The sequence below is a fragment of the Oncorhynchus keta genome, chromosome 34 (genome assembly GCF_023373465.1).
Source record: "Oncorhynchus keta strain PuntledgeMale-10-30-2019 chromosome 34, Oket_V2, whole genome shotgun sequence".
In the NCBI taxonomy this organism is placed as follows: Eukaryota; Metazoa; Chordata; class Actinopteri; order Salmoniformes; family Salmonidae; genus Oncorhynchus; species Oncorhynchus keta.
The window spans coordinates 68,745,359-68,769,239 of record NC_068454.1 but is presented as its reverse complement, the minus strand read 5'-3'; the positions used below and the strand labels follow the sequence as shown (position 1 = coordinate 68,769,239).

Genomic DNA, 23,881 nt, shown 5'->3' with positions numbered 1-23,881 from the left:
CACACACCAAAGTCCTCTCTGTGTGGCATGGGCTGGGAAGGAAGCCCCTATAGGCTAATTACAGTAAGGACAGGGCGATAAGGCCATGATGATGAGTCATTGTGGACAGGTATCAATTAGTCCCTGCTTTTCAGGCTCTTCTGTTTTTGCTGAAAAGGAAGTTGGCAGTAAGTTGGAATGTGGAGAGTCCCAGTAGAGAACCCTGCTCTGACACTGAGCCAAGTGGAGCAGCTTTAACATGCAGGGCAGCAGACAGGCAGGCATACCCAGAGAGGGAAAAGAGAGGAGAGAGAGAAAGAGAAGGGGAGTGGAGAGAGAGAGAGAGAGAGAGAGAGAGAGAGAGAGAGAGAGAGCCAGACTGCCCATTTAATCAACCAGGCCAAAGCCAGCTGCACTTTCCCCCTCCACAGCCCTGTCAATGCCTGAAAAGAACCACAGGGCTGGAGTGTGGAGGCTGGAGACAGCCCTCTCTTGGCGGTGATCAGAGAGTCTATTGGTCTGACAGATAGAGATAGATAGGCCACATTTTCTATGGTTTGTTCCATGTTAGAATAGGGTTTCACCATTTGATTTATGGTAATATTGTACCATGATTGACACCTCCCACCACTCTTGTTTCTCTGTGTTATTCTTGGCTGGGACATGGTGGAAAAACAAAGTTACAAAAGGGCTTGAGAACCTGTGTTTTGATCTTCTTTGCTGATGGAAAACACACCTTTACTTGTGTGTGTGCATTTCCATGACGATAGAAATCCCCTGCTGAGAAGCCGTCTAGCAGTTCTGTGCTCACTAGTTTCCCTGTCCTAGCACTGTCTCCCTCTACAGTACTACAGTACACTTACACTATTCCCTAAAATACTAATACTAAATAGGATTCGTTATCTATCCTAATACAGTCACATTGGTGTAAATAAAGTGTTTTTGAGAGAAGTTGAATACGTTCTGAACATATTGATGATGATCTGTCGGCTACATTAGAGTGCATTCAGGTTAATAATACACTGTATTAATATGCCATTCCTTCTCTTGGTCAGCGCTCATGGTTTCAATTAGGAATAGGCTGCCATTTGGGGCGGACACTTAGTGTCATGTTTCCTTCCTCCCGTTTCTAGCTAGAGAGACAGTTTTTCCAAAGATTGTTTTGCTAATCATCCGTTCTGTGTCTGTCTGGTATATAGACGACCCATGACACACGCTAACGTCACCGACCCCATTACCACAGTAACATGGTCCTCCATCACGACACAGGCCTCTGACCTGTCGTTAGACTCAAAGATGGTGAATCAGCTGCACATGTTAACGAGGGTTTGTGTGTGTGTGTGTGTGTGTGTGTGTGTGTGTGTGTGTGTGTGTGTGTGTGTGTGTGTGTGTGTGTGTGTGTGTGTGTGTGTGTGTGTGTGTGTGTGTGTGTGTGTGTGTGTGTGTGTGTGTGTGTGTGTGTGAATGTGTGAGTGTGTGTAACTGCTTGCATGTGTCATGAAGTGATTGAAATGAATGGCCAGTGGTCTGTGTAGAGGGAGATGCTAACAATGTCTTTATGAGGCCTGTGTAGTCTAATGTTGATCGAGACTTTTCCCTGGGTCCCTAACTGTCCCTGTCTGTGTGCCCTGAGACTATGACGAGCTGAACTCAGTATAGACTGCCTGCATGTCTTGTCTTGTCTTGTCCAGGTATCCTACTGGCATCAACAGGCACAATAAAACAAGCATGACCCACACACAGGCTTTTCTAGGGCACACACAGCCACCCTCCCCATACAGACCCCACTCTCCCCATACAGACCCCACCCTCCCCATACAGACCCCTCCCTCCCCATACAGACCCCACCCTCCCCATACAGACCCCACCCTCCCCATACAGGCCCCACCCACCCCATACAGACCTCCCAACTTCAGAACCAGGGATAGAAGTGGTTTATGTAATTGGCACCTAAAATCAATCTCCATTCATTCGCATGGTGTGTCGTTTGTATACTGAACAAAAATATAAACGCAACATGTAAAGTGTTGGTCCCATGTTTCATGAGCTAAAAAATAGTATCACAGAAATGTTCCATACGCACAAAAGGCTTATTTCTCTAAAAATGTTGGTGCACAAATTTGTTTACGTCCCTGTTAGTGACCATTTCTCATTTGCCAAGATAATCTACCCTCCTGACAGTTGTGGCATAACAAGAAGCTGATTAAACAGCATGATCATTACACAGGCGCACCTTGTGCTGGGGATAATAAAAGGCCACTCTAAAATATGCAGTTTTGTCACACAACACAATGCCACAGATGTCTCAAGTTTTGACGGAATGTGCAATTGACATGCTGACTGCAGGAATGTCCACCAGAGCTGTTGCCAGAAAATTGAATGTGAGAGAATTTGGCAGTACGTCCAACGACCTCACAACCACAGACCACGTATAACCACGCCAGCCCAGGACCTTCACATCCGGCTTCTTCACCTGTGGGATCGTCTGAGACCAGCCACCCGGACAGCTGATGACACTGAGGAGTATTTCTGTCTGTAATAAAGCCCTTTTGTGGGGAAAAACTCATTCTGATTGGCTGGGGCTGGCTCCCCCATGGCTGCGCCCCTGCCCAGTGTGAAATCTTTAAATTAGGGCATAATGAATTTATTTAAATTGACTGATTTCCTCATATGAACTCTAACTCAGTAAAATCATTGAAATTGTTGCATGTTGCGTTTATATTTTTGTTCAGTATAAATGGGGGGCTGGGCTGTGGGTTGAAGTCTGGGCAGAGGAGAGGGAGAGAAAAGCACTCTATGTTATCATAAAAGGGAGGAGGACAGATGAAGGAGGAAACAGGTGGAGGAAAGAAGGCTTACCCTGCACACTCCCCCCTCCCACCCTGATGCTGAGGGAACCAGAGCAGGAAGGGAGCTGAGGAAGTCTTGACCTGGGTTGGGTCGGAAAGTGTCAGAGGTCATGTTGAGATATTGTCTGATACCCTGCTTGTGCTTTGGTCTGATCACTCCAAGGTCCTGCATTGGCTAGTCTGTTTCAAATCAAATGTTATTTGTCACATGCTGTGTAAACAACAGGTGTAGACTAACAGTAAAATGCTTAGTTACGGGCCCTTCCCTTCAAAGCAGAGAGAAAAATAAATGATAGAAAAATAATAACACAAGGAATAAATACACAGTGAGTAACGATAACTTGGCTGTGTACACGGGGTACCAGTACCAACAAGCTCTCACAGTCTCACGTCAGAGTTAGACATTCATCCATGTTTCTCAGGTGTCAAATTTCAAAGTCGTTCCAAATGTCAAATTTCTAAGTGTTTAGTTACTTCTCTGTATCGTTCCAAGGTTAAGTTTAGGCATTACCTCTGAATGGTTAAGGTTAGACATTAACTCTGAATGGTTAAGGTGAGGGTTAACTTTTGGAACCATAAGGGGCGGCAGGGTAGCCTAGTGGTTAGAGCATTGGACTTGAAATCGGAAGCTTGCAAGTTCAAACCCCCGAGCTGACAAGGTACAAATCTGTCGTTCTGCCCCTGAACAGGCAGTTAACCCACTGTTCCTAGGCCGTCATTGAAAATAAGAATTTGTTTTTAACTGACTTGCCTGGTTAAATAAAGGTAAAATAAAAAAATTAAAATAAGCAGATGTTTACACCTATCCGACAAACCCGTCCACAACGCCCTAGCAAAACTGAAACCTACTCCTCTCTAGGTTTCTTCCTAGGTGGTGGCCTTTCTTGGGAGTTTTTCCTAGCCACCGTGCATTTCTTGCTGTTTGGGGTTTTAGGCTGGGTTCCTGTACAGCACTTTGAGATATCAGCTGATATACGAAGGGCTATATAAATACATTTTATTTTATTTGATACTTGAAGGTAACAGCGATCATTGTTGCCCTAAGTAGCCGGTTTCCATGTCATCTCTCAACGTCCTCAGACATGGATGTACGTCGAATACTGACTTGAATCATGGGTGACCTGCCTGACCAGTACAGAGTGGATGTGCAGGGGTAAAAGGTAAATGAGGTAGATGTGTACATATAGGTAGGGATAAAGTGACATGGCAACAGGATAGATAATACACAGTAGCAGCACCGCGTATGTGATGAGTCAAAAGAGTTATTGCAAAAAGGGTCAATCAGATAGTCCGGGTAGCTATTGGTTAACTATTTAGCAGTCTTATGGCTTGGGGATATAAGCTGTTCAGGGTCCTGCTGGTTCCAGACTTGGTGTATCGGTACTGCTTGCCGTGCGGTAGCAGAGAGAACAGTCTATGACTTGGGTGGCTGGAGTCTTTGACAGTTTTTAGGGCCTTTCTCTTACACCGCCTGGTATAGTGGTCCTGGAAGGCAGGGAGCTCGAACACACTCTGCCTTGCGGTCAGATGCCAAGCAGTTACCATACCAAGTGGTGATGCAGCCAGTCAAGATGCTCTCAATGGTACAGCTGTAGAACTTTTTGAGGATCTCATAGGGCTTTGTACTGTTCACGCTACTACAGTGGATACAATATAAACAAAAGGAATGCGTTATCACGTGATGCTACCTTTGAATCCCCTCTCAAATAAGATTAATTTTCAGTTACCTTCTGACAAAAATGCTACCAACAAAGGTAGCTACCTTTGTAAGCCAAAAGGCTGCAGGCAGCTGCCTTTGGATTGGGACACAACAATGCCGTAACGTCATTCAGGGGTGGAAGAAGGATCGGACCAAAGCATAGCGTGGTAAGTGTTCATGATGAACACCCACCCAAGCCCCCCCCGAAAGGTGCAGAGTCCGGCCGCAAAACCTGAACCTATAGGGGAGGGTCTGGGTGGGCGTCTGTCCGCGGTGGCGGCTCTTGCGCGGGATGTGGACACCACTTCACCACAGTTTTTCTCCGCCTCATTGTCCGCCTCCGTGGCCTCTTAAACACGGCGACCCTCACCGCCAACCTCGGACTGGGGACCCTAGAAATGGATCCCGAATGGACGGGAGACACCGGCAGCGCCAGACAGGCGGGAGATTCTGGCAGCTCCGGAGGGAAGGGCAATTCTGGCAGCTCCTGGCTGACTGACGGCTCTGGCAGCTCCTGGCTGGCTGACGGCTCTGGCGGCTCATGGCTGGCTGGCGGCTCTGGCGGCTCCTGGCTGGCTGGCGGCTCTGGCGGCTCCTGGCTGGCTGACGGCTCTGGCGGCTCCTGGCTGGCTGACGGCTCTGGCGGCTCCTGGCTTGCTGACGGCTCTGGAGGCTCCTGGCTGGCTGGTGGCTCTGGCGGCTCCTGGCTGGCGACTTCTGGTTGGCTGGTGGCTCTGGTGGCTCCTGGCTGGCGACTTCTGGCTGGCTCCTGGCTGGCTGGCGGCTCCTGGCTGGCTGACGGCTCTGGCAGCTCCTGGCAGGCTGACGGCTCTGGCGGCTCCTGGCTGGCTGACGGCTCTGGCGGCTCCATGCGTAAGGCTGGTGCCATGTACGCCGGCCCAAGGAGACGCACTGGAGACCAGATGCGTAGAGCCGGCTTCATGGCACCTGGCTCGATGCCCACTCTAGCCCGGCTGATACTAGGAGCTGGAATGTACCGCACCGGGCTATGCACACGCACCGGGGACACCTTGCGCTCCACCGCATAACACGGTGCCTGCCCGGTCCCTCTCGCTCTCCAGTAAGCACAGGGAGTTGGCTCAGTTCTCCTACCTGACTTAGCCACACTCCCTGTGTGCCACCCCCAATAAATGTTTGGGGCTGCCTCTCGGGCTTCCTTGCCAGCCGTGTTAATATATATAATATAATAATATATGCCATTTATGCCATGTTCCCTCGTATCGCTGGCTCCTCTCTCCGGCTGCCTCTGCTCTCCTAGCTGCCTCCACCTGTTCTCATGGGAGGCGATCCCTTCCAGCCAGGATCTCCTCCCATGTGTAGCAACCCTTGCTGTCCAAAACGTCCTCCCATGTCCAGGTGTCCTGACATTGCTGCTGCTGCCCGTTACGACGCTGCTTGGTCCTTTTGTGGTGGGTGTTTCTGTAACGGCATTCAGAGGTGGAAGAAGGATCGGACCAAAGCGCAGCGTGGTAAAGCTAATCTGAAAACAAGACTCCCTAAATTTTATTATATCGATTGCGCTACCAGGGCTGGAAAAACCTTGGATCATTGCTATTCCAACTTCCGCGACGCATATAAGGCCCTGCCCCGCTCTCCATTCGGAAAAGCTGACCACGACTCCATTTTGTTGATACCTGCCTACAGACAGAAACTAAAACAAGAAGCTCCCGCGCTGAGGTCTGTTCAACGCTGGTCCGACCAATCTGATTCCACACTCCAAGACTGCTTCCATCACGTGGACTGGGATATGTTCCGTATTGCGTCAGACAACAACATTGACGAATACGCTGATTCGGTGAGCGAGTTCATTACAACGTGCGTTGAAGATGTCGTTCCCATAGCAACGATTAAAACATTCCCAAACCAGAAACCGTGGATTGATGGCAGCATTCGCGTGAAACTGAAAGCGCGAACCACTGCTTTTAATCAGGGCAAGGTGACTGGAAACATGACCGAATACAAACAGTGTAACTATTCCCTCCGCAAGGCAATCAAACAAGCTAAGCGTCAGTATAGAGACAAAGTAGAATCTCAATTCAACGGCTCAGACACAAGAGGTATGTGGCAGGGTCTGCAGTCAATCACGGATTACAAAAAGAAGACCAGCCCCGTCACGGACCAGGATGTCTTGCTCCCAGGCAGACTAAATAACTTTTTTGCACGCTTTGAGGACAATACAGTGCCACTGACACGGCCCGCAACTAAAACATGCGGACTCTCCTTCAATGCAGCCGACGTGAGGAAAACATTTAAACGTGTTAACCCTCGCAAGGCTGCAGGCCCAGACGGCATCCCCAGCCGCGCCCTCAGAGCATGCGCAGACCAGCTGGCTGGTGTGTTTACGGACATATTCAATCAATCCCTATCCCAGTCTGTTGCTCCCACATGCTTCAAGAGGGCCACCATTGTTCCTGTTCCCAAGAAAGCTAAGGTAACTGAGCTAAACGACTACCGCCCCGTAGCACTCACTTCCGTCATCATGAAGTGCTTTGAGAGACTAGTCAAGGACCATATCACCTCCACCCTACCTGACACCCTAGACCCACTCCAATTTGCTTACCGCCCAAATAGGTCCACAGACGATGCAATCTCAACCACACTGCACACTGCCCTAGCCCTTCTGGACAAGAGGAATACCTATGTGAGAATGCTGTTCATCGACTACAGCTCGGCATTTAACACCATAGTGCCCTCCAAGCTCGTCATCAAGCTCGAGACCCTGGGTCTCGACCCCACCCTGTGCAACTGGGTACTGGACTTCCTGACGGGCCGCCCCCAGGTGGAGAGGGTAGGCAACAACATCTCCACCCCGCTGATCCTCAACACTGGGGCCACACAAGGGTGCGTTCTGAGCCCTCTCCTGTACTCCCTGTTCACCCACGACTGCGTGGCCACGCACGCCCCAACTCAATCATCAAGTTTGCGGACGACACAACAGTGGTAGGCTTGATTACCAACAACGACGAGACGGCCTACAGGGAGGAGGTGAGGGCCCTCGGAGTGTGGTGTCAGGAAAATAAATCAAATCAAATCAAATCAAATCCAATTTTATTTGTCACATACACATGGTTAGCAGATGTTAATGCGAGTGTAGCGAAATGCTTGTGCTTCTAGTTCCGACAATGCAGTGATAATCAACAAGTAATCTAACTAACAATTCCAAAACTACTGTCTTATACACAGTGTAAGGGGATAAGGAATATGTACATAAGGATATATGAATGAGTGATGGTACAGAGCAGCATACAGTAGATGGTATCGAGTACAGTATATACATATGAGATGAGTGTGTAGACAAAGTAAACAAAGTGGCATAGTTAAAGTGGCTAGTGATACGTGTATTACATAAGGATGCAGTCGATGATGTAGAGTACAGTATATACATATGCATATGAGATGAATAATGTAGGGTAAGTAACATTATATAAGGTAGCATTGTTTAAAGTGGCTAGTGATATATTTACATCATTTCCCATCAATTCCCATTATTAAAATGGCTGGAGTTGGGTCAGTGTCAATGACAGTGTGTTGGCAGCAGCCACTCAATGTTAGTGGTGGCTGTTTAACAGTCTGATGGCCTTGAGATAGAAGCTGTTTTTCAGTCTCTCGGTCCCAGCTTTGATGCACCTGTACTGACCTCGCCTTCTGGATGATAGCGGGGTGAACAGGCAGTGGTTCGGGTGGTTGATGTCCTTGATGATCTTTATGGCCTTCCTGTAACAACGGGTGGTGAAGGTGTCCTGGAGGGCAGGTAGTTTGCCCCCGGTGATGCGTTGTGCAGTCCTCACTACCCTCTGGAGAGCCTTACGGTTGAGGGCGGAGCAGTTGCCGTACGAGGCGGTGATACAGCCCGCCAGGATGCTCTCGATTGTGCATCTGTAGAGGTTTGTGAGTGCTTTTGGTGACAAGCAGAATTTCTTCAGCCTCCTGAGGTTGAAGAGGCGCTGCTGCGCCTTCTTCACGACACTGTCAGTGTGAGTGGACCAATTCAGTTTGTCTGTGATGTGTATGCCGAGGAACTTAAAACTAGCTACCCTCTCCACTACTGTTCCATCGATGTGGATAGGGGGGTGTTCCCTCTGCTGTTTCCTGAAGTCCACAATCATCTCCTTAGTTTTGTTGACGTTGAGTGTGAGGTTATTTTCCTGACACCACACTCCGAGGGCCCTCACCTCCTCCCTGTAGGCCGTCTCGTCGTTGTTGGTAATCAAGCCTACCACTGTTGTGTCGTCCGCAAACTCGATGATTGAGTTGGAGGCGTGCGTGGCCACACAGTCGTGGGTGAACAGGGAGTACAGGAGAGGGCTCAGAACGCACCCTTGTGGGGCCCCCGTGTTGAGGATCAGCGGGGAGGAGATGTTGTTGCCTACCCTCACCACCTGGGGGCGGCCCGTCAGGAAGTCCAGTACCCAGTTGCACAGGGCGGGGTCGAGACCCAGGGTCTCGAGCTTGATGACGAGCTTGGAGGGTACTATGGTGTTGAATGCCGAGCTGTAGTCGATGAACAGCATTCTCACATAGGTATTCCTCTTGTCCAGGTGGGTTAGGGCAGTGTGCAGTGTGGTTGAGATTGCATCGTCTGTGTACCTATTTGGGCGGTAAGCAAATTGGAGTGGGTCTAGGGTGTCAGGTAGGGTGGAGGTGATATGGTCCTTGACTAGTCTCTCAAAGCACTTCATGATGACGGAAGTGAGTGCTACGGGGCGGTAGTCGTTTAGCTCAGTTACCTTAGCTTTCTTGGGAACAGGAACAATGGTGGCCCTCTTGAAGCATGTGGGAACAGCATGTGGGAACAGCAGACTGGTATAGGGATTGATTGAAATAACCTCACACTCAACGTCAACAAAACTAAGGAGATGATTGTGTTGACTTCAGGAAACAGCAGAGGGAACACCCCCCTATCCACATCGATGGAACAGTAGTGGAGAGGGTAGTAAGTTTTAAGTTCCTCGGCGTACACATCACAGACAAACTGAATTGGTCCACCCACACAGACAGCATCGTGAAGAAGGTGCAGCAGCGCCTCTTCAACCTCAGGAGGCTGAAGAAATTTGGCTTGTCACCAAAAGCACTCACAAACTTCTACAGATGCACAATCGAGAGCATCCTGTCGGGCTGTATCACCGCCTGGTACGGCAACTGCTCCGCCCACAACCGTAAGGCTCTCCAGAGGGTAGTGAGGTCTGCACAACGCATCACCGGCGGCAAACTACCTGCCCTCCAGGACACCTACACCACCCGATGTCACAGGAAGGCCATAAAGATCATCAAGGACAACAACCACCCGAACCACTGCCTGTTCACCCCGCTATCATCCAGAAGGCGAGGTCAGTACAGGTGCATCAAAGCTAGGACCGAGAGACTGAAAAACAGCTTCTATCTCAAGGCCATCAGACTGCTAAACAGCCACCACTAACATTGAGTGGCTGCTGCCAACACACTGACTCAACTCCAGCCACTTTGATGGGAAATTATGTAAAATATATCACCAGCCACTTTAAACAATGCTACCTAATATAATGTTTACATACCCTACATTATTCATCTCATATGTATATGTATATACTGTACTCTATATCATCTACTGCATCTTTATGTAATACATGTATCACTAGCCACCTTAACTATGCCACTTTGTTTACATACTCATCTCATATGTATATACTGCACTCAATACCATCTACTGTATCTTGCCTATGCCGCTCTGTACCATCACTCATTCATATATCTTTATGTACATATTCTTTATCCCCTTACACTTGTGTCTATAAGGTAGTAGTTTTGGAATTGTTAGCTAGATTACTTGTTGGTTATTACTGCATTGTCGGAACTAGAAGCACAAGCATTTCGCTACACTCGCATTAACATCTGCTAACCATGTGTATGTGACAAATACAATTTGATTTGATTTGATTTAAGTGTTCATGATGATTTATTCAAAACGAACTGAACACTGAAATACAAAACAATAAACAATGTGAACAAAACGAAAACCGAAACAGTACCGTGTGGACCAAACACTCACACGGAAAACAAACACCCACCACTCAAAAGTGAAACCCAGGCTACCTAAGTATGATTCTCAATCAGGGACAACAATTGACAGCTGCCTCTGATTGAGAACCATACTAGGCCGAACTCAAAACCCCAACATATAAAAACACACATAGACTGCCCACCCCAACTCACGCCCTGACCATACTAAATAAAGACAAAACAAAGGAAATAAAGGTCAGAACGTGACAAATGCTGTAAGCTGTTGCTGCATATATGATATACAAGTAACTGCCAAAATAATGACCTGCCCAGCATTTCATACATGACCTTAAGCATGATGGGATGTTAATTAAATCAGGAACCACACCTGTGTGGAAGCACCTGCTTTCAATATACTTTGTATCCCTCATTTACTCACGTGTTTCCATTATTTTGGCAGTTAACTGTACACACAATGTGTATGTGCGGTTACGTGTGTGTGTGGTGCTGTGCATAGTGTGTGTTCGCCCTCCCTCTATCTGTCAAGGTCACTGAGAGGATGTCATAAATCCAGTCTAAAGCACTGACCATCCCAGTCTCAGCTCTGTGCAGCCTGCTGCCTGCAGCCCAACACATACCCACCACTCCAATGTCATGTACACCAGAAACACTGCTGCTTAGCTCTGTTTACCGTGCACGTACACACACACACACACCTATAAACAGACAGTGCCAAATCTTTCTCTCTCTCTCTCTCTCTCTCACACACACACACACACACACACACACACACACACACACACACACACACACACACACACACACACACACACACACACACACACACACACACACACACACACACGCCTCTCTCACATGCACACACACAGTCAATACACCCAACGTCATAAACTATGTTATTCAGAAATGTTCAACGCAAGGTAGAGACACACACACAGCTGGTCTCCGGAGCTATGCAGCCCAGGTCTATTCCTGTAGCAGTGGAAACAGAGTCCAGGCTAAGCTGAACACATACACACCACAGCAGCTGCCCTGTCACTGGTCTCCAATTGGATGGAGTCTAGAACCCAACTGTTTGCAGCTCCAGCAGGCTTAAAGGTTACATCACACTCAGCTCTTGTCATGCCTGATGGCACCGATAAAGCACACACACACTGACAGTCAATAACGGTCAGCTATGGATTTAGGTTCAACTCCATTTAAGAACCAATGCCACCTCACATGCTCTCATATCAATGTCCCTGTAACAAATTGAAAACAATTTGATCAGAGAGAACATCGTATTGTAAAATAATTGTAATTTTATTGGTCACTTACATGTGTTTACCAGATGTTATTGCAGGTGTAGTGAAATGCCTGTGCTTCTAGCTCCGACAGTGCAGTAATATCTAACAAGTACTATCTAACAGTTTCACAACAAATACCCAATACATACAAATCTAAGTAAAGGCATGAAATTAAGAATCTGTAAATAGATGGACGGGCAATGTCAGAGCGGCATAGACTAAGATAATGAAGAACTATAGCTTCTGGTTACATCACAGCCTATTCAGATCATGAAGTACTGTAGCTTCTGGTTACATCACACCCTATTCAGATCATGAAGTACTGTAGCTTCTGGTTACATCACACCCTATTCAGATCATGAAGTACTGTAGCTTCTGGTTACATCACACCCTATTCAGATCATGAAGTACTGTAGCTTCTGGTTACATCACACCCTATTCAGATCATGAAGTACTGTAGCTTCTGGTTACATCACACCCTATTCAGATCATGAAGTACTGTAGCTTCTGGTTAGTACTGTAGCTTCTGGTTACATCACACCCTATTCAGATCATGAAGTACTGTAATTTCTGGTTACATCACACCCTATTCAGATCATGAAGTACTGTAGCTTCTGGTTACATCACACCCTATTCAGATCATGAAGTACTGTAGCTTCTGGTTACATCACACCCTATTCAGATCATGAAGTACTGTAATTTCTGGTTACATCACACCCTATTCAGATCATGAAGTACTGTAGCTTCTGGTTACATCACACCCTATTCAGATCATGAAGTACTGTAGCTTCTGGTTACATCACACCCTATTCAGATCATGAAGTACTGTAGCTTCTGGTTACATCACACCCTATTCCCTCTATAGTGCACTACTTTTGACGAGAGCCCATATACTGTAGAGCGAGCACTATATAGGAAATGTACTGTACATACTGCACTGCACATACTCTTGCTTGCACATATACTCTCTTTCACTCACTTACTCTCTCGTTGGCTCTCTCTTTCTTTCTTTTTCTTTTTCTTTCTCGCTCTCTCTTTCTCTCTCACTCTCTCTTTCTCTCTTTTTTTCTCTCTCTTTCTCTCTCATTGTATCTCTCTGTGTGTCTCTCTCATACACACACACAACCACACACTGTCTATCAGGTACCTGCCGTTCCCCTGGTACTGCTTATACATTAATTGTCTCTAGGAGATAATAAATATAAAGTGATGATGTCATCATGCCTCATTCTATCACTCTCTCTTGCTCCCTCGCTCCGCCATGCTGTTTGTCATCATAATTTTTCTACCCTCCTAATATGTTGTGCTTGTCGTGTCTCCTATGTCCTGTACTCTCTGTCTTTCCAAATATCCTGCTCTTCTCTCACTCACTCCCCTTCTCCCTCCCTCTCTCTCTCGCTCTCTTTCACTTCCCTTCTCCCTCTCCCCCCTCTCGCTCTCTCTCTCCCCTTCTCCCTCTCCCTTTCTCTTTCTCATATTATCTCAGTTTTGATGGTACTCCACTCAAATCAAATCAAATTGTATTTGTCACATGCACAGGATACAACAGGTGTAGGTAGACCTTACAGTGAAATGCTTACTTATAAGCCGTTAACCAACATTGGAGTTTTAAGAAAAATATCCCCCCAAAATAAATAAATCATTCAAGAGCAGCAGGAAAATAGCAATAGTGAGGCTACAGTATAAACAAGGGGTACTGGTACAGAGTCAATGTGTTAGTCGAGGAAGTTGAGGTAGTTGAGGTAAAATGTACATGTTGGAAGAGGTAATATGTACACCGGTTGGTTAGTCAAGGTAATTGAGGTAATATGTACATGTACGTAGAATTATTAAAGTGACTATGCATGGATAATAACAGAGAGTAGCAGCAGCAGGAGGGGGCAATGCAAATAGACTGGGAAGCCATTTGATTAGATGTTCAGGAGTCTTATGGCCTGGGGGTAGAAGCTGTTTAGAAGCCTCTTGGAACTAGACTTGGCGCTCCGGTACCGCTTGCTGTTCAGTGGCAGAGAGAACAGTCTATGACAGTTTTTAGGGCCTGGTATAGAGGTCCTGGATGGCAGGAAGCTTGGCCCGGTGATGTACTGTACCCTCTGTAGTGCCTTGCGGCCTGAGGCCGGGCAGTTTCCATACCAGGCAGTGATGCAACCAGTCAGGATGCTCTCGATAGTGCAGCTGTACAACCTTTTTAAGATCTGAGGACCCATGCCAAATATTTTCAGTCTCCTGGGGGAATAGGTTTTGTCGTGCCCTCTTCACAAATGTCTTGGTGTGCTTGGACCATGTTAGTTTGTTGGTGATGTGGACACCAAGGTACTTGAAGTTCTCAACCTGCTCCACTACAGCCCCGTCGATGAGAATGGGGGCGTGCTTAGTCCTCCTTTTCCTATAGTCCACAATCATCTCCTTTGTCTTGATCACATTGAGGGAGAGGTTGCTGTCCTTGCACCACACGGTCAGGTCTGTGACCTCCTCCCTATAGGCTGTCTCATCATTGTCGGTGATCAGGCCTACCACTGTTGTGTCATCGACAAACTTAATGATGGTTGTTGGAGTTGTGCCTGGCCGTGCAGTCATTAGTGAACAGGGAGTACAGGAGGGCACTGATCATGCACCCCTGAGGGGCCCCCATTTTAAGGATAAGCATGGCGGATGTGTTGTTACCTACCCTTACCACCTGGGAGCAGCCCGTCAGAAAGTCAAGGATCCACTTGCAGAGGGAGGTGTTTAGTCTCTGGGTCCTTAGCTTAGAGATGAGCTTTGAGGGCACTATGGTATTGAACGCTGAGCTGTAGTAAATGAATAGCATTCTTACATTGGTGTTCCTTTTGTCCAGGGCAAAAGGAACACCAATGTGAGATTGCATCATCGGTGGATCTGTTGGGGTGGTATGCACATTGAAGTAGGTCTAGGGTTTCTGGGATAATGGTGTTGTGAGCCATGACCAACCTTTCAAAGCACTTCATGGCTACAGACGGCTATGGTGGTCTGCTTGAAACATGTTGGTATTACAGACTCAACCAGGGACACATTGAAAATGTCAGTGAAGACACTTGCCAGTTGGTCAGCGCATGCTCGGAGTACATGTCCTGGTAATCCGTCTGGCCCTGCGGCCTTGTGAATGCTGACCTGTTTAAAGGTCTTACTCAAGCCCTGCCACATCCGAGGAACGTTGAAGCCGGTGTAGTACGATTCGAACTTAGTCCTGTATTGATGTTTTGCCTGTTTGATGGTTCGTCGGAGGCCATATCGGGATTTTTTACAAACTTCCAGGTTAGTCCTGCTCTTTGAAAGCGGCAGCTCTACCCTTTAGCTCAGTGCGGATGTTGCCTGTGATCCATGGCTTCTGTTTGGGGTATGTACGTACCGTCACTATGGGGACGACGTCATCGATGCACATATTGATGAAGCCAGTGACTGATGTAGTGTACTCCTCAATGCCATCGGAAGAGTCCCAGGAACATATTCCAGTCTGTGCTAGCAAAACAGCCCTGTAGCTTAGCATCTGCTTCATCTGACCACTTTTTTATATCCCGAAACACTGGTGCTTCCTGCTTTAATTTTTGCTTGTAAACAGGAATCAGGAGGATAGAATTATGGTCAGATTTGCCAAATGGAGGGCGAGGGAGAGCTTTATACGCGTCTCTGTGTGTGAAGACTCTCTTGTTCTTCTCTAATCGTCTGGAGTTAAGGAAGAATTGACAATTTAAATAGGAAACTAACATTGTGGGATAGAAGGTCAGATATCTCCAATACATAATTATTCTCGAAATTGCATCATATTCCAGGCCAAGACACCTCCTGCAGTGTGTGGGTTTGGGTGTGGGTGTGTGTACGTGTGTATTTGTGTACGTGTGTGTACTTGTGTATGTGCAAGGTCACCAACATCAAAAACCCACGTGGTAGTAGATTGTTTATAGAGGAATGCTCTCTCACTCTCTCTCTCCATCTCTCTCTCTTTCGCTCCCTCTCTCTCTCTCCCTCATTTCAATTCAAAGGGCTTTATTGGCATAGGAAACATATGTTTACATTGCCAAACAAGTTAAATAGATAATAAACAAAGGTAACATGAACAATCAAAATGTACAGTAAACATTATACTCACAAAAGAGGAATAGAGACATTTCAAATGTCATATTATGGCTATGTACAGTGTTACAACAATATACATAGCTACCCCTCTCTCTCTCTCTCTCTGCCTGCTGTCCTGCTCTCTGTTTAACACACACATAGTGTGTTGGTCAGTTTTTACAGGAACAGTAGCCTGGTGTTTTAATGAGGCTTTTAATAACCCTCCGGTGTGTGTGTGCATTTACATGTGTGCGTGTCCTTTTTCTGAGTCCCTTGCCCCCCATCTGTGTTTTCTGTAGCTGTCAGCTGAGCCAGTAACATGTGTTTCTATAACACATCAGATAAAAATAACCAACGAGAGAGAGAGAGAGAGAGAGAGAGAGAGAGAGAGAGAGAGAGAGAGAGAGAGAGAGAGAGAGAGAGAGAGAGAGAGAGAGAGAGAGAGAGAGAGAGAGAGAGAGAGAGAGAGAGAGAGAGAGAGAGAGACTGAGAGAGAGTCCTGGAGAGAAGTTTGATGATTTAAATAGATGTACACACACTGCAGAACTGCATGGGAGCAGTTTTCATTCTCACTTGCTTCCAGTATGAGTAAATAATCAATTATTGAAGCAGGATTTGGTCTGAGGGCTGCAGATAACATGACATACACAACCACAGAACCAACTGTTGAAATAAAGATAGTGCCTCTGTTTATGGGGAGATTGTTTGAGTTATGCAAATTATTAACCCAGGCAGACACAATGGCATAAGTATGCAAGGACTAGTGTGAGTCGGACATGGCACCCTATTCCCTATATAGTACACTACTTTTGACCAGGTCTCCTTTCTAATAGGGAATATGGTGGCATTTTGGACTCACCCTTGTGTTGTGTGAAGGCAGAATTAAATGAATTATTTTAGGCGACAGTTATTGGGAGTTATTGGGAATATCCCCTTTGCTCATTCTGAAACAGTCATTAACCACTAAACATTAACCTTGACTGACAATCCATTGATTTGGTTGTGCTAGACAGTGTAGTCTGACTGGGTGAATTATTCCCTGAGTAGAGTCAATAGATGAATATGGAGAATAGATGGATGTAATGCCGTTCTGTGACCTCAGAAGGGATCCTATGACAGAGAAGTGCTGTGTTGTCAGTCTGGAGTCATAATAGACACTGTAGTAGTGGGATTCCTCCTATCAATTCCACACTATGCAGAGCTTGATGCAGAACAGCACTTGCTTTAAACTATGTGTGTTGTTGTTTGTAAGGAAGAAAGACCAAATGCACCTCTCCATATCCTCTCAGCATCACATGTCCCACTGCATTAGAGCCTGCTCCTAATGCCAATTTGGTCCACGGGTTTAACCATGGATATAGAGCTCCCCCTTCAGGAAATGTAGTGTAAACGCAATCATTCTTAGCCAATCATGGCGGTATCATGTTGATGTGTGTTTTGATCCTCATAGGTGTTCTCTCTATCTTTCTCTCTCTCTCCAGCCTCCACGCAGAAGCCCTGTGGTTCTTTGCAGGCTGTGACTAGGGCTGTTTGCAGGCTTTGACAAGGCTGTGGTGGTGGAGAGTGCAGCTGGCTTTGGCCTGATTGATTAAATGGGCAATCTAGCTCTATTTCCTGTTACTCACTCACTCACTCACTCACTCACTCTCTCTCTCCCTCCAGAGGACGTCCTGAGTAAGGATGCAGGGGAATGTGCAATCTGTCTTGAGGAGCTGGTACAGGGGGACACCATTGCTCGCCTGCCCTGTCTCTGCATATACCACAAAGGGTAAGTCCCCCTCTCTCTCTCTCCCCTTCTTTCTATATACCTCTCTCCTTCTCTCCACCTCTATCACAAAATGTTTCTGTACAACCTAAGACAAGAGGGATCTCTCCTGTTTTCCTCAACCGGTACGTGTATGCATAATCTTTCCTGCTCTCTCTCTCTCTCTCTCTCTCTCTCTCTCTGTGTCTCCCTCCCCTTCCCTTCTTGTGTTCTGTATACAGTGCATTTACAAAGTATTCAGATCCCTTGACCTTTCCACATTTTATTACATTTTATTACAGCCTTATTCTAAAATGGATTCAATTGTTTTTTTCACCCTCATCAATCTACAAACAATACCCGTTAATGACAAACCATAAACAGGTTTTTGTTCATTGTTGCTTAAATATCACATTTACATAAGTATTCAGACCCTTTACTCAGTTCTTTATTGAAGCACCTTTGGCAGCGATTACAGCCTTGACTTTTCTTGGGTATGATGCTACATGCTTGGCACACCTGTATTTGGGGAGTTTCTCCTATTCCTCTCTACAGATCCTCTCAAGCTTTGTCAGGTTGGATGGGGAGTGTCACTGCACAGCTATTTTCAGGTCTCTCCATAAATGTTTGATCGGGTTCAAGTCCGGGCTCTGGCTGGGCCACTCAAGGACATTCAAAGACTTGTCCAGAAGCCAATCCTGCGTTGTCTTGGCTGTGTTCTTAGGCTCGTTGTCCTGTTGGAAGTTGTCCTGAGTGCTCTGGAGCAGGTTTTCATCCATGAATTCTCTGTACTTTGCTTCTCTCAGCTTTCCCTCAATCCCGACTAGTCTCCCAGTCCCTGCACCTGAAAAACATCCCCATGGCATGATGCTGCCACTACTATGCTTCACCGTAGGGATGCTGCCAGGTTTCCTCCAGATGTTACGCTTGGCATTCAGGCCAAATACTTCAATCTTGTTTTCATCAGACCAGAGAGTCTTGTTTCCCATGTGCCTTTTACTGAGGAGTGGCTTCCGTTTGGCCATTCTACCATAATTACCTGATTGGTGGAGTGCAGCACAGATGCTTGTCCTTCTGGAAGTTTCTTCCATCTCCACAGAGGAACTCTGGAGCTCTGTCAGAGTGACCATCGGGTTCTTGGTCACCTCCCTGACCAAGGCCTTTCTCCCCCAGTTGCTCAGTTTGGCCGGGCGGTCAGCTCTAAAAAGGAAGTGTCTTGGTGTTTCCAAACTTCTTCCATTTAAGAATGATAGAGGCCACTGTGTTCTTGGGGACCTTCAATGCTGAAGAAATGTTTTGGTACCCTTCCCCAGATCTGTGCCTCGACACAATCCTGTCTCAGAGTTCTACGGACAATTCTTTCGACCTCAAGGCTTGGTTTTTGCTCTGACATGAACTGTCAACTGGGACCTTATATAGACAGGTGGTTGTCTTTCCAAATCATGTAAAATCAATTGAATTTACCACAGGTGGACTCCAATCAAGTTGTAGAAACATCTCAAGGATGAACAATGGAAACAGGATGCACCTGAGCACAATTTTGAGTCTCATAGCAAAGGGTCTGAATACTTATGTAAATGGTATTTTTGTTAAAACCTCTCTGTGATAGGGTCTAGTTTCCTGAATTTCCACCTGACTGATGTGCCCAAAGTACGGCCTGTTACTCAGGCCCAGAAGCCAGGATATGCATCAAATTGGTTGCATTGGATAGAAAACACGTTGAAGTTTCTAAAATTGTTCAAATAATGTCTGAGACTATAACAGAATTGATATGGCAGGAAAAAAATCAGACGAAAAACCTAGATTTCTTTTCTTTTCTTTTTTAGGTCCCAGGCTCTTACAATAGAAAGCTAGGGGTCCTATGTAATTCCGGCTCCCAGATTGCAATTCCTATGGCTTCCACTAGATGTCAACAGTCTTTATTCAAGGTTTCAGGCTTGTTTCTTGAAAAACAAGCAGGAATGTGGAGTTTTGGTGAAGAGGGCACCGGAACAATATCAGTCTTTCGGCGCACGCGGAAGAAGGTGTGCGCTGACTCATTTTACTTTCCTTTTGAACACACTACTTTCTGTATGAAAAATTATTGTTTATTTACATTTTAGGGTACCTGAGGATTTAAATAGAAACATTGTTTAACTTGTTTGGACGAAGTTTAGAGGTAACTTTTTGGACTCCTTTGTCTGCATGTTGAACGAGTGGATTACTGAAATCGATGGTGCCATCTAAACAGACTGTTTGTAACAGTATTTTTTATTGGAATTTCACAATTTTCACCTATACTAAGAGATACAACAACAGAGACAAAGCAACAAATACAGCACTTTCTGTATGAAAATACATACATATACATGTTTATTTACATTTTGATTTTTCAACGCCGATACCGATTATTGGAGGATCAAAAAAGCCGATACCGATTAATCGGTCTATTTTTTTTATTTAATTTATTTGTAATAATGACAATTACAACCATACTGAATTAACACTTATTTTAACTTAATATAATACATCAATAAAATCAATTTAGCCTCAAATAAATAATGAAACATGTTCAATTTGGTTTAAATAATGCAAAAACAAAGTGTTGGAGAAAAAAGTAATATGTGCCATGTAAAAATGTGTGCCATGTAAAAAAGCTAACGTTTAAGTTCCTTGCTCAGAACATGAGAACATATGAAAGTTGGTGGTTCCTTTTAACATGAGACTTCAATATTCCAAGGTAAGAGGTTTTAGGTTGTAGTTAATATAGTGTTTATAAGACTATTTCTCTCTATACCATTTGTATTTCATATACCTTTGACTATTGGATGTTCTTATAGGCACTATAGTATTGCCAGTGTAACAGTATAGCTTCCATCCCCCTCCTCGCCCTTATCTTGGCTTCGACAACAGCCACACTCGACATGCCCATCGCTACAAAAGCCGCGGCCCTTGCAGCGCAAGGGGAATAACTACTCCAAATCTAAAAGCGAGTGACGTTTGAAACAGTATTAGCGCACACCCAGCTAACTAGCTAGCAATTTCACATTGGTTACACCAGCCATTAGGCTGATAGGCTTGAAGTCATAAACAGCGCTGTTTTTGCGAAGAGCTGCTGGCAAAATGCATGAAAGTGCTGTTTGAATGAATGATTACGGGCCTGTTGCTGCTCAGTCAGACTGCTCTATCAAATCAGACTTAATTATAACATAATAACACGCAGAAATACGAGCCTTTGGTCATTAATATGGTCGAATCTGGAAACTATCATTTCGAAAATCAAAACGTTTCTTATTTCAGTAAAATACGGAACCGTTCAGTATTTTATCTAACGGGTGGCATCCCTAAATCTAAATATTCTTGTTACATTGCACAACCTTCAATGTTATGTCATAATTACGTAACATTCTGGCAAATTAGTTCGCAATGAGCCAGGCAGCCCAAACTGTTGCATATACCCTGACTCTGCGTGCAATGAACGCAAGAGAAATTACACAATTTCACCTGGTTAATATTGCCTGGTAAACTGGATTAGTAGTTATAAAAAGTGATTAGGATTGATTGTTTTTTATAAGATAAGTTTAATACTAGCTAGCAATTTACCTTGACTTTTACTGCATTCGCATAATAGGCAGGCTACTCGTGGAGTGCAATGGTTAGAGCATTGGACTAGTTAACTGTATGGTTGCCAGATTGGATCCCCTGAGCTGACAAGGTGAAAATCTGTCATTCTGCCCCTGAACAAGGCAGTTAACCCACCGGTCCTAGGCCGTCATTGAAAATAAGAATGTGTTCTTTAAATGACTTGCCTAGTTAAATCACTTGAGTGGGTTGAGTCACTGATGTGATCTTCCTGTCTGGGTTGTGCCGTGGCGGAGATCTTTGTGGGCTATACTCGGCCTTGTCTCAGGATGGTAAGTTGGTGGTTGAAGATATCCCTCTAGTGGTGTGGGGGCTGTGCTTTGGCAAAGTGGGTGGGGTTATATCCTTCCTGTTTGGCCCTGTCCGGGGGTGTCCTCGGGTGGGGCCACAGTGTCTCCTGACCCCTCCTGTCTCAGCCTCCGGTATTTATGCTGCAGTAGTTTATGTGTCGGGGGGCTAGGGTCAGTTTGTTATATCTGGAGTACTTCTCCTGTCCTATTCGGTGTCCTGTGTGAATTTAAGCGTGCTCTCTCTAATTCTCTCTTTCTCTCTCTCGGAGGACCTTAGCCCTAGGACCATGCCTCAGGACTACCTGACATGATGACTCCTTGCTGTCCCCAGTCCACCTGGCCATGCTGCTGCTCCAGTTTCAACTGTTCTGCCTTATTATTATTTGACCATGCTGATCATTTATGAACATTTGAACATCTTGGCCATGTTCTGTTATAATCTCCACCCGGCAGAGCCAGAAGAGGACTGGCCACCCCACATAGCCTGGTTCCTCTCTAGGTTTCATCCTAGGTTTTGGCCTTTCTAGAGAGTTTTTCCTGGCCACTGTGCTTCTACACCTGCATGGCTTGCTGTTTGGGATTTTAGGCTGGGTTTCTGTACAGCACTTTGAGATATCAGCTGATGTACGAAGGGCTATATAAATACATCTGATTTGATTTTAAATAAAGGTATAAAAATAATAATAATAAAAAACGGAAATCGGCGCCCAAAAATACAGATTTACGATTGTCATGAAAACTTGAAATCGGCCCCAATTAATCGGCCATTCCGATTAATCGGTCGACTTCTAATACATACACACACATACATACACACCCATACATACGTACACCATTTTCCTCTTCCCGCTCGGCGCTTCTCTGACCCCATCCCCATCATTGCGTCTCTCAATACATACATTTTAAACAAACTTACAAACAGAAATTATACAAAAAAGCTCAGTTTAAACCGAGAAGTTAGGTTCCACACATGGAACGTACAGTGTAATTCTGAAATACATAGATCACCACCATTCTAACAGAATCCTTGCAGTATAATAGCTGATACCTCAGGTTCTAGGTAATTTAGATAAGGTTGCCATACTTTGTAGAACTGGTCTGTTTTAGAATGCAATGCACATGTCAGATATTCCAGAGGCACCCATTCAAATAGTATCTTATGCCAATCTTTAATAGAAGGAACCTTATCACTAATCCACTGTAAAGGGATGGTTTTCCTCTCTGCGAAGGTAAGGATGTTGTAAAGCCTCCTCTTACCGACAGAAGTAACATGCCTACTAGGGAGACACAACAGTGAAGAAACTGGGTCCAATTCTAGATCAACCCCTAGGTTCTTTTCAATTTCTTGCAGAACACCAGAACCAGTATCTTTGTATTTTGGTACATGACCATAAACAATGTGTTAGGGTGCCTGTATCAGTTTTGCATTTAAGACACGGAGGAGAAGAGGAAGAGGGGCTAAAAGCATGTCTGCGATTTGGGGATATATGCAATCTGTGTATTATTCTTAATTGGATTGCTCTAGTACGATTACATAAAGATATTGATTTTGCATATCTCCAAATGTCCTTCCACATCTCTTTGTCAATAGTAACAGACAATACTTTCTCCCACACTTGTTTCACCCTCTGTGTGTTGACAGCAGAAAAGGACCTTAAAGCATCATAAAACAGACTTACAGACATTTTCCTTTGTGGGAAAAAAAGCATTCTTTCAATGGCAGACATATCAGGGTTACCAATTAAGGTGATGCTCTTCAGAATATAATGTCTTACTTGTAGGAAGCGGAAAAAGTCCTGCTTTGGGAGTCGATATTTCTCGACCATCTGCTCAAATGACAATAAAATCTTATCGGCAAATAAATCATTTAGTCTGTGTATGCCCTTATTAAGCCAAAAGTTAAAGCCAGCATCCAGCAATCCTGGACTAAAATCTGGGTTGTTAAGAATTGGGGGAAGAGCAGAGGTTAGTTTGGACCTTCCCAGGAAGTGTTGAACTGACCTCCATACTTTGAGTGTGTTAAGTGTAATAGGATTATTGCAGTGATCTTCTACAGACTTGAAACTTCTGAAAAACTTCTGAACCTGATATTGGGCAGATCTAAGCCGCCCATAGAACTTGGCAGCGTTTACTCCATATAAAGGTACTTAGCCATCCATTTACATCCTTTATTACCTTATTGGATAGTAATACTGGGATCATTTGGATTGGGTAAAGTAGTCTAGGTAAAATGTTCATTTTCAAGAAGGATATTCTACCTAACCAAGAAATCGGGAGAGAGTTCCAGCGCTCCAGATCTTGTCTTATTGTATCAAACAAGGGAA

At 45.4% G+C, this 23,881-nt stretch overlaps 1 protein-coding gene across 2 annotated transcripts in view; it reads left to right on the top strand.

Moving 5' to 3' along the window:
* The window catches only part of LOC118372607 (E3 ubiquitin-protein ligase znrf2-like), an 89,453-nt gene that overhangs the window by 57,618 nt on the left and 7,954 nt on the right, over positions 1 to 23,881 (top strand). For both annotated transcript variants that reach the window (XM_035758541.2, XM_035758540.2), the window contains one exon: positions 17,565 to 17,670. In XM_035758541.2, coding sequence (XP_035614434.1) covers positions 17,565 to 17,670 — 106 coding nt within the window. The remainder of the gene's footprint in view (positions 1 to 17,564; positions 17,671 to 23,881) is intronic.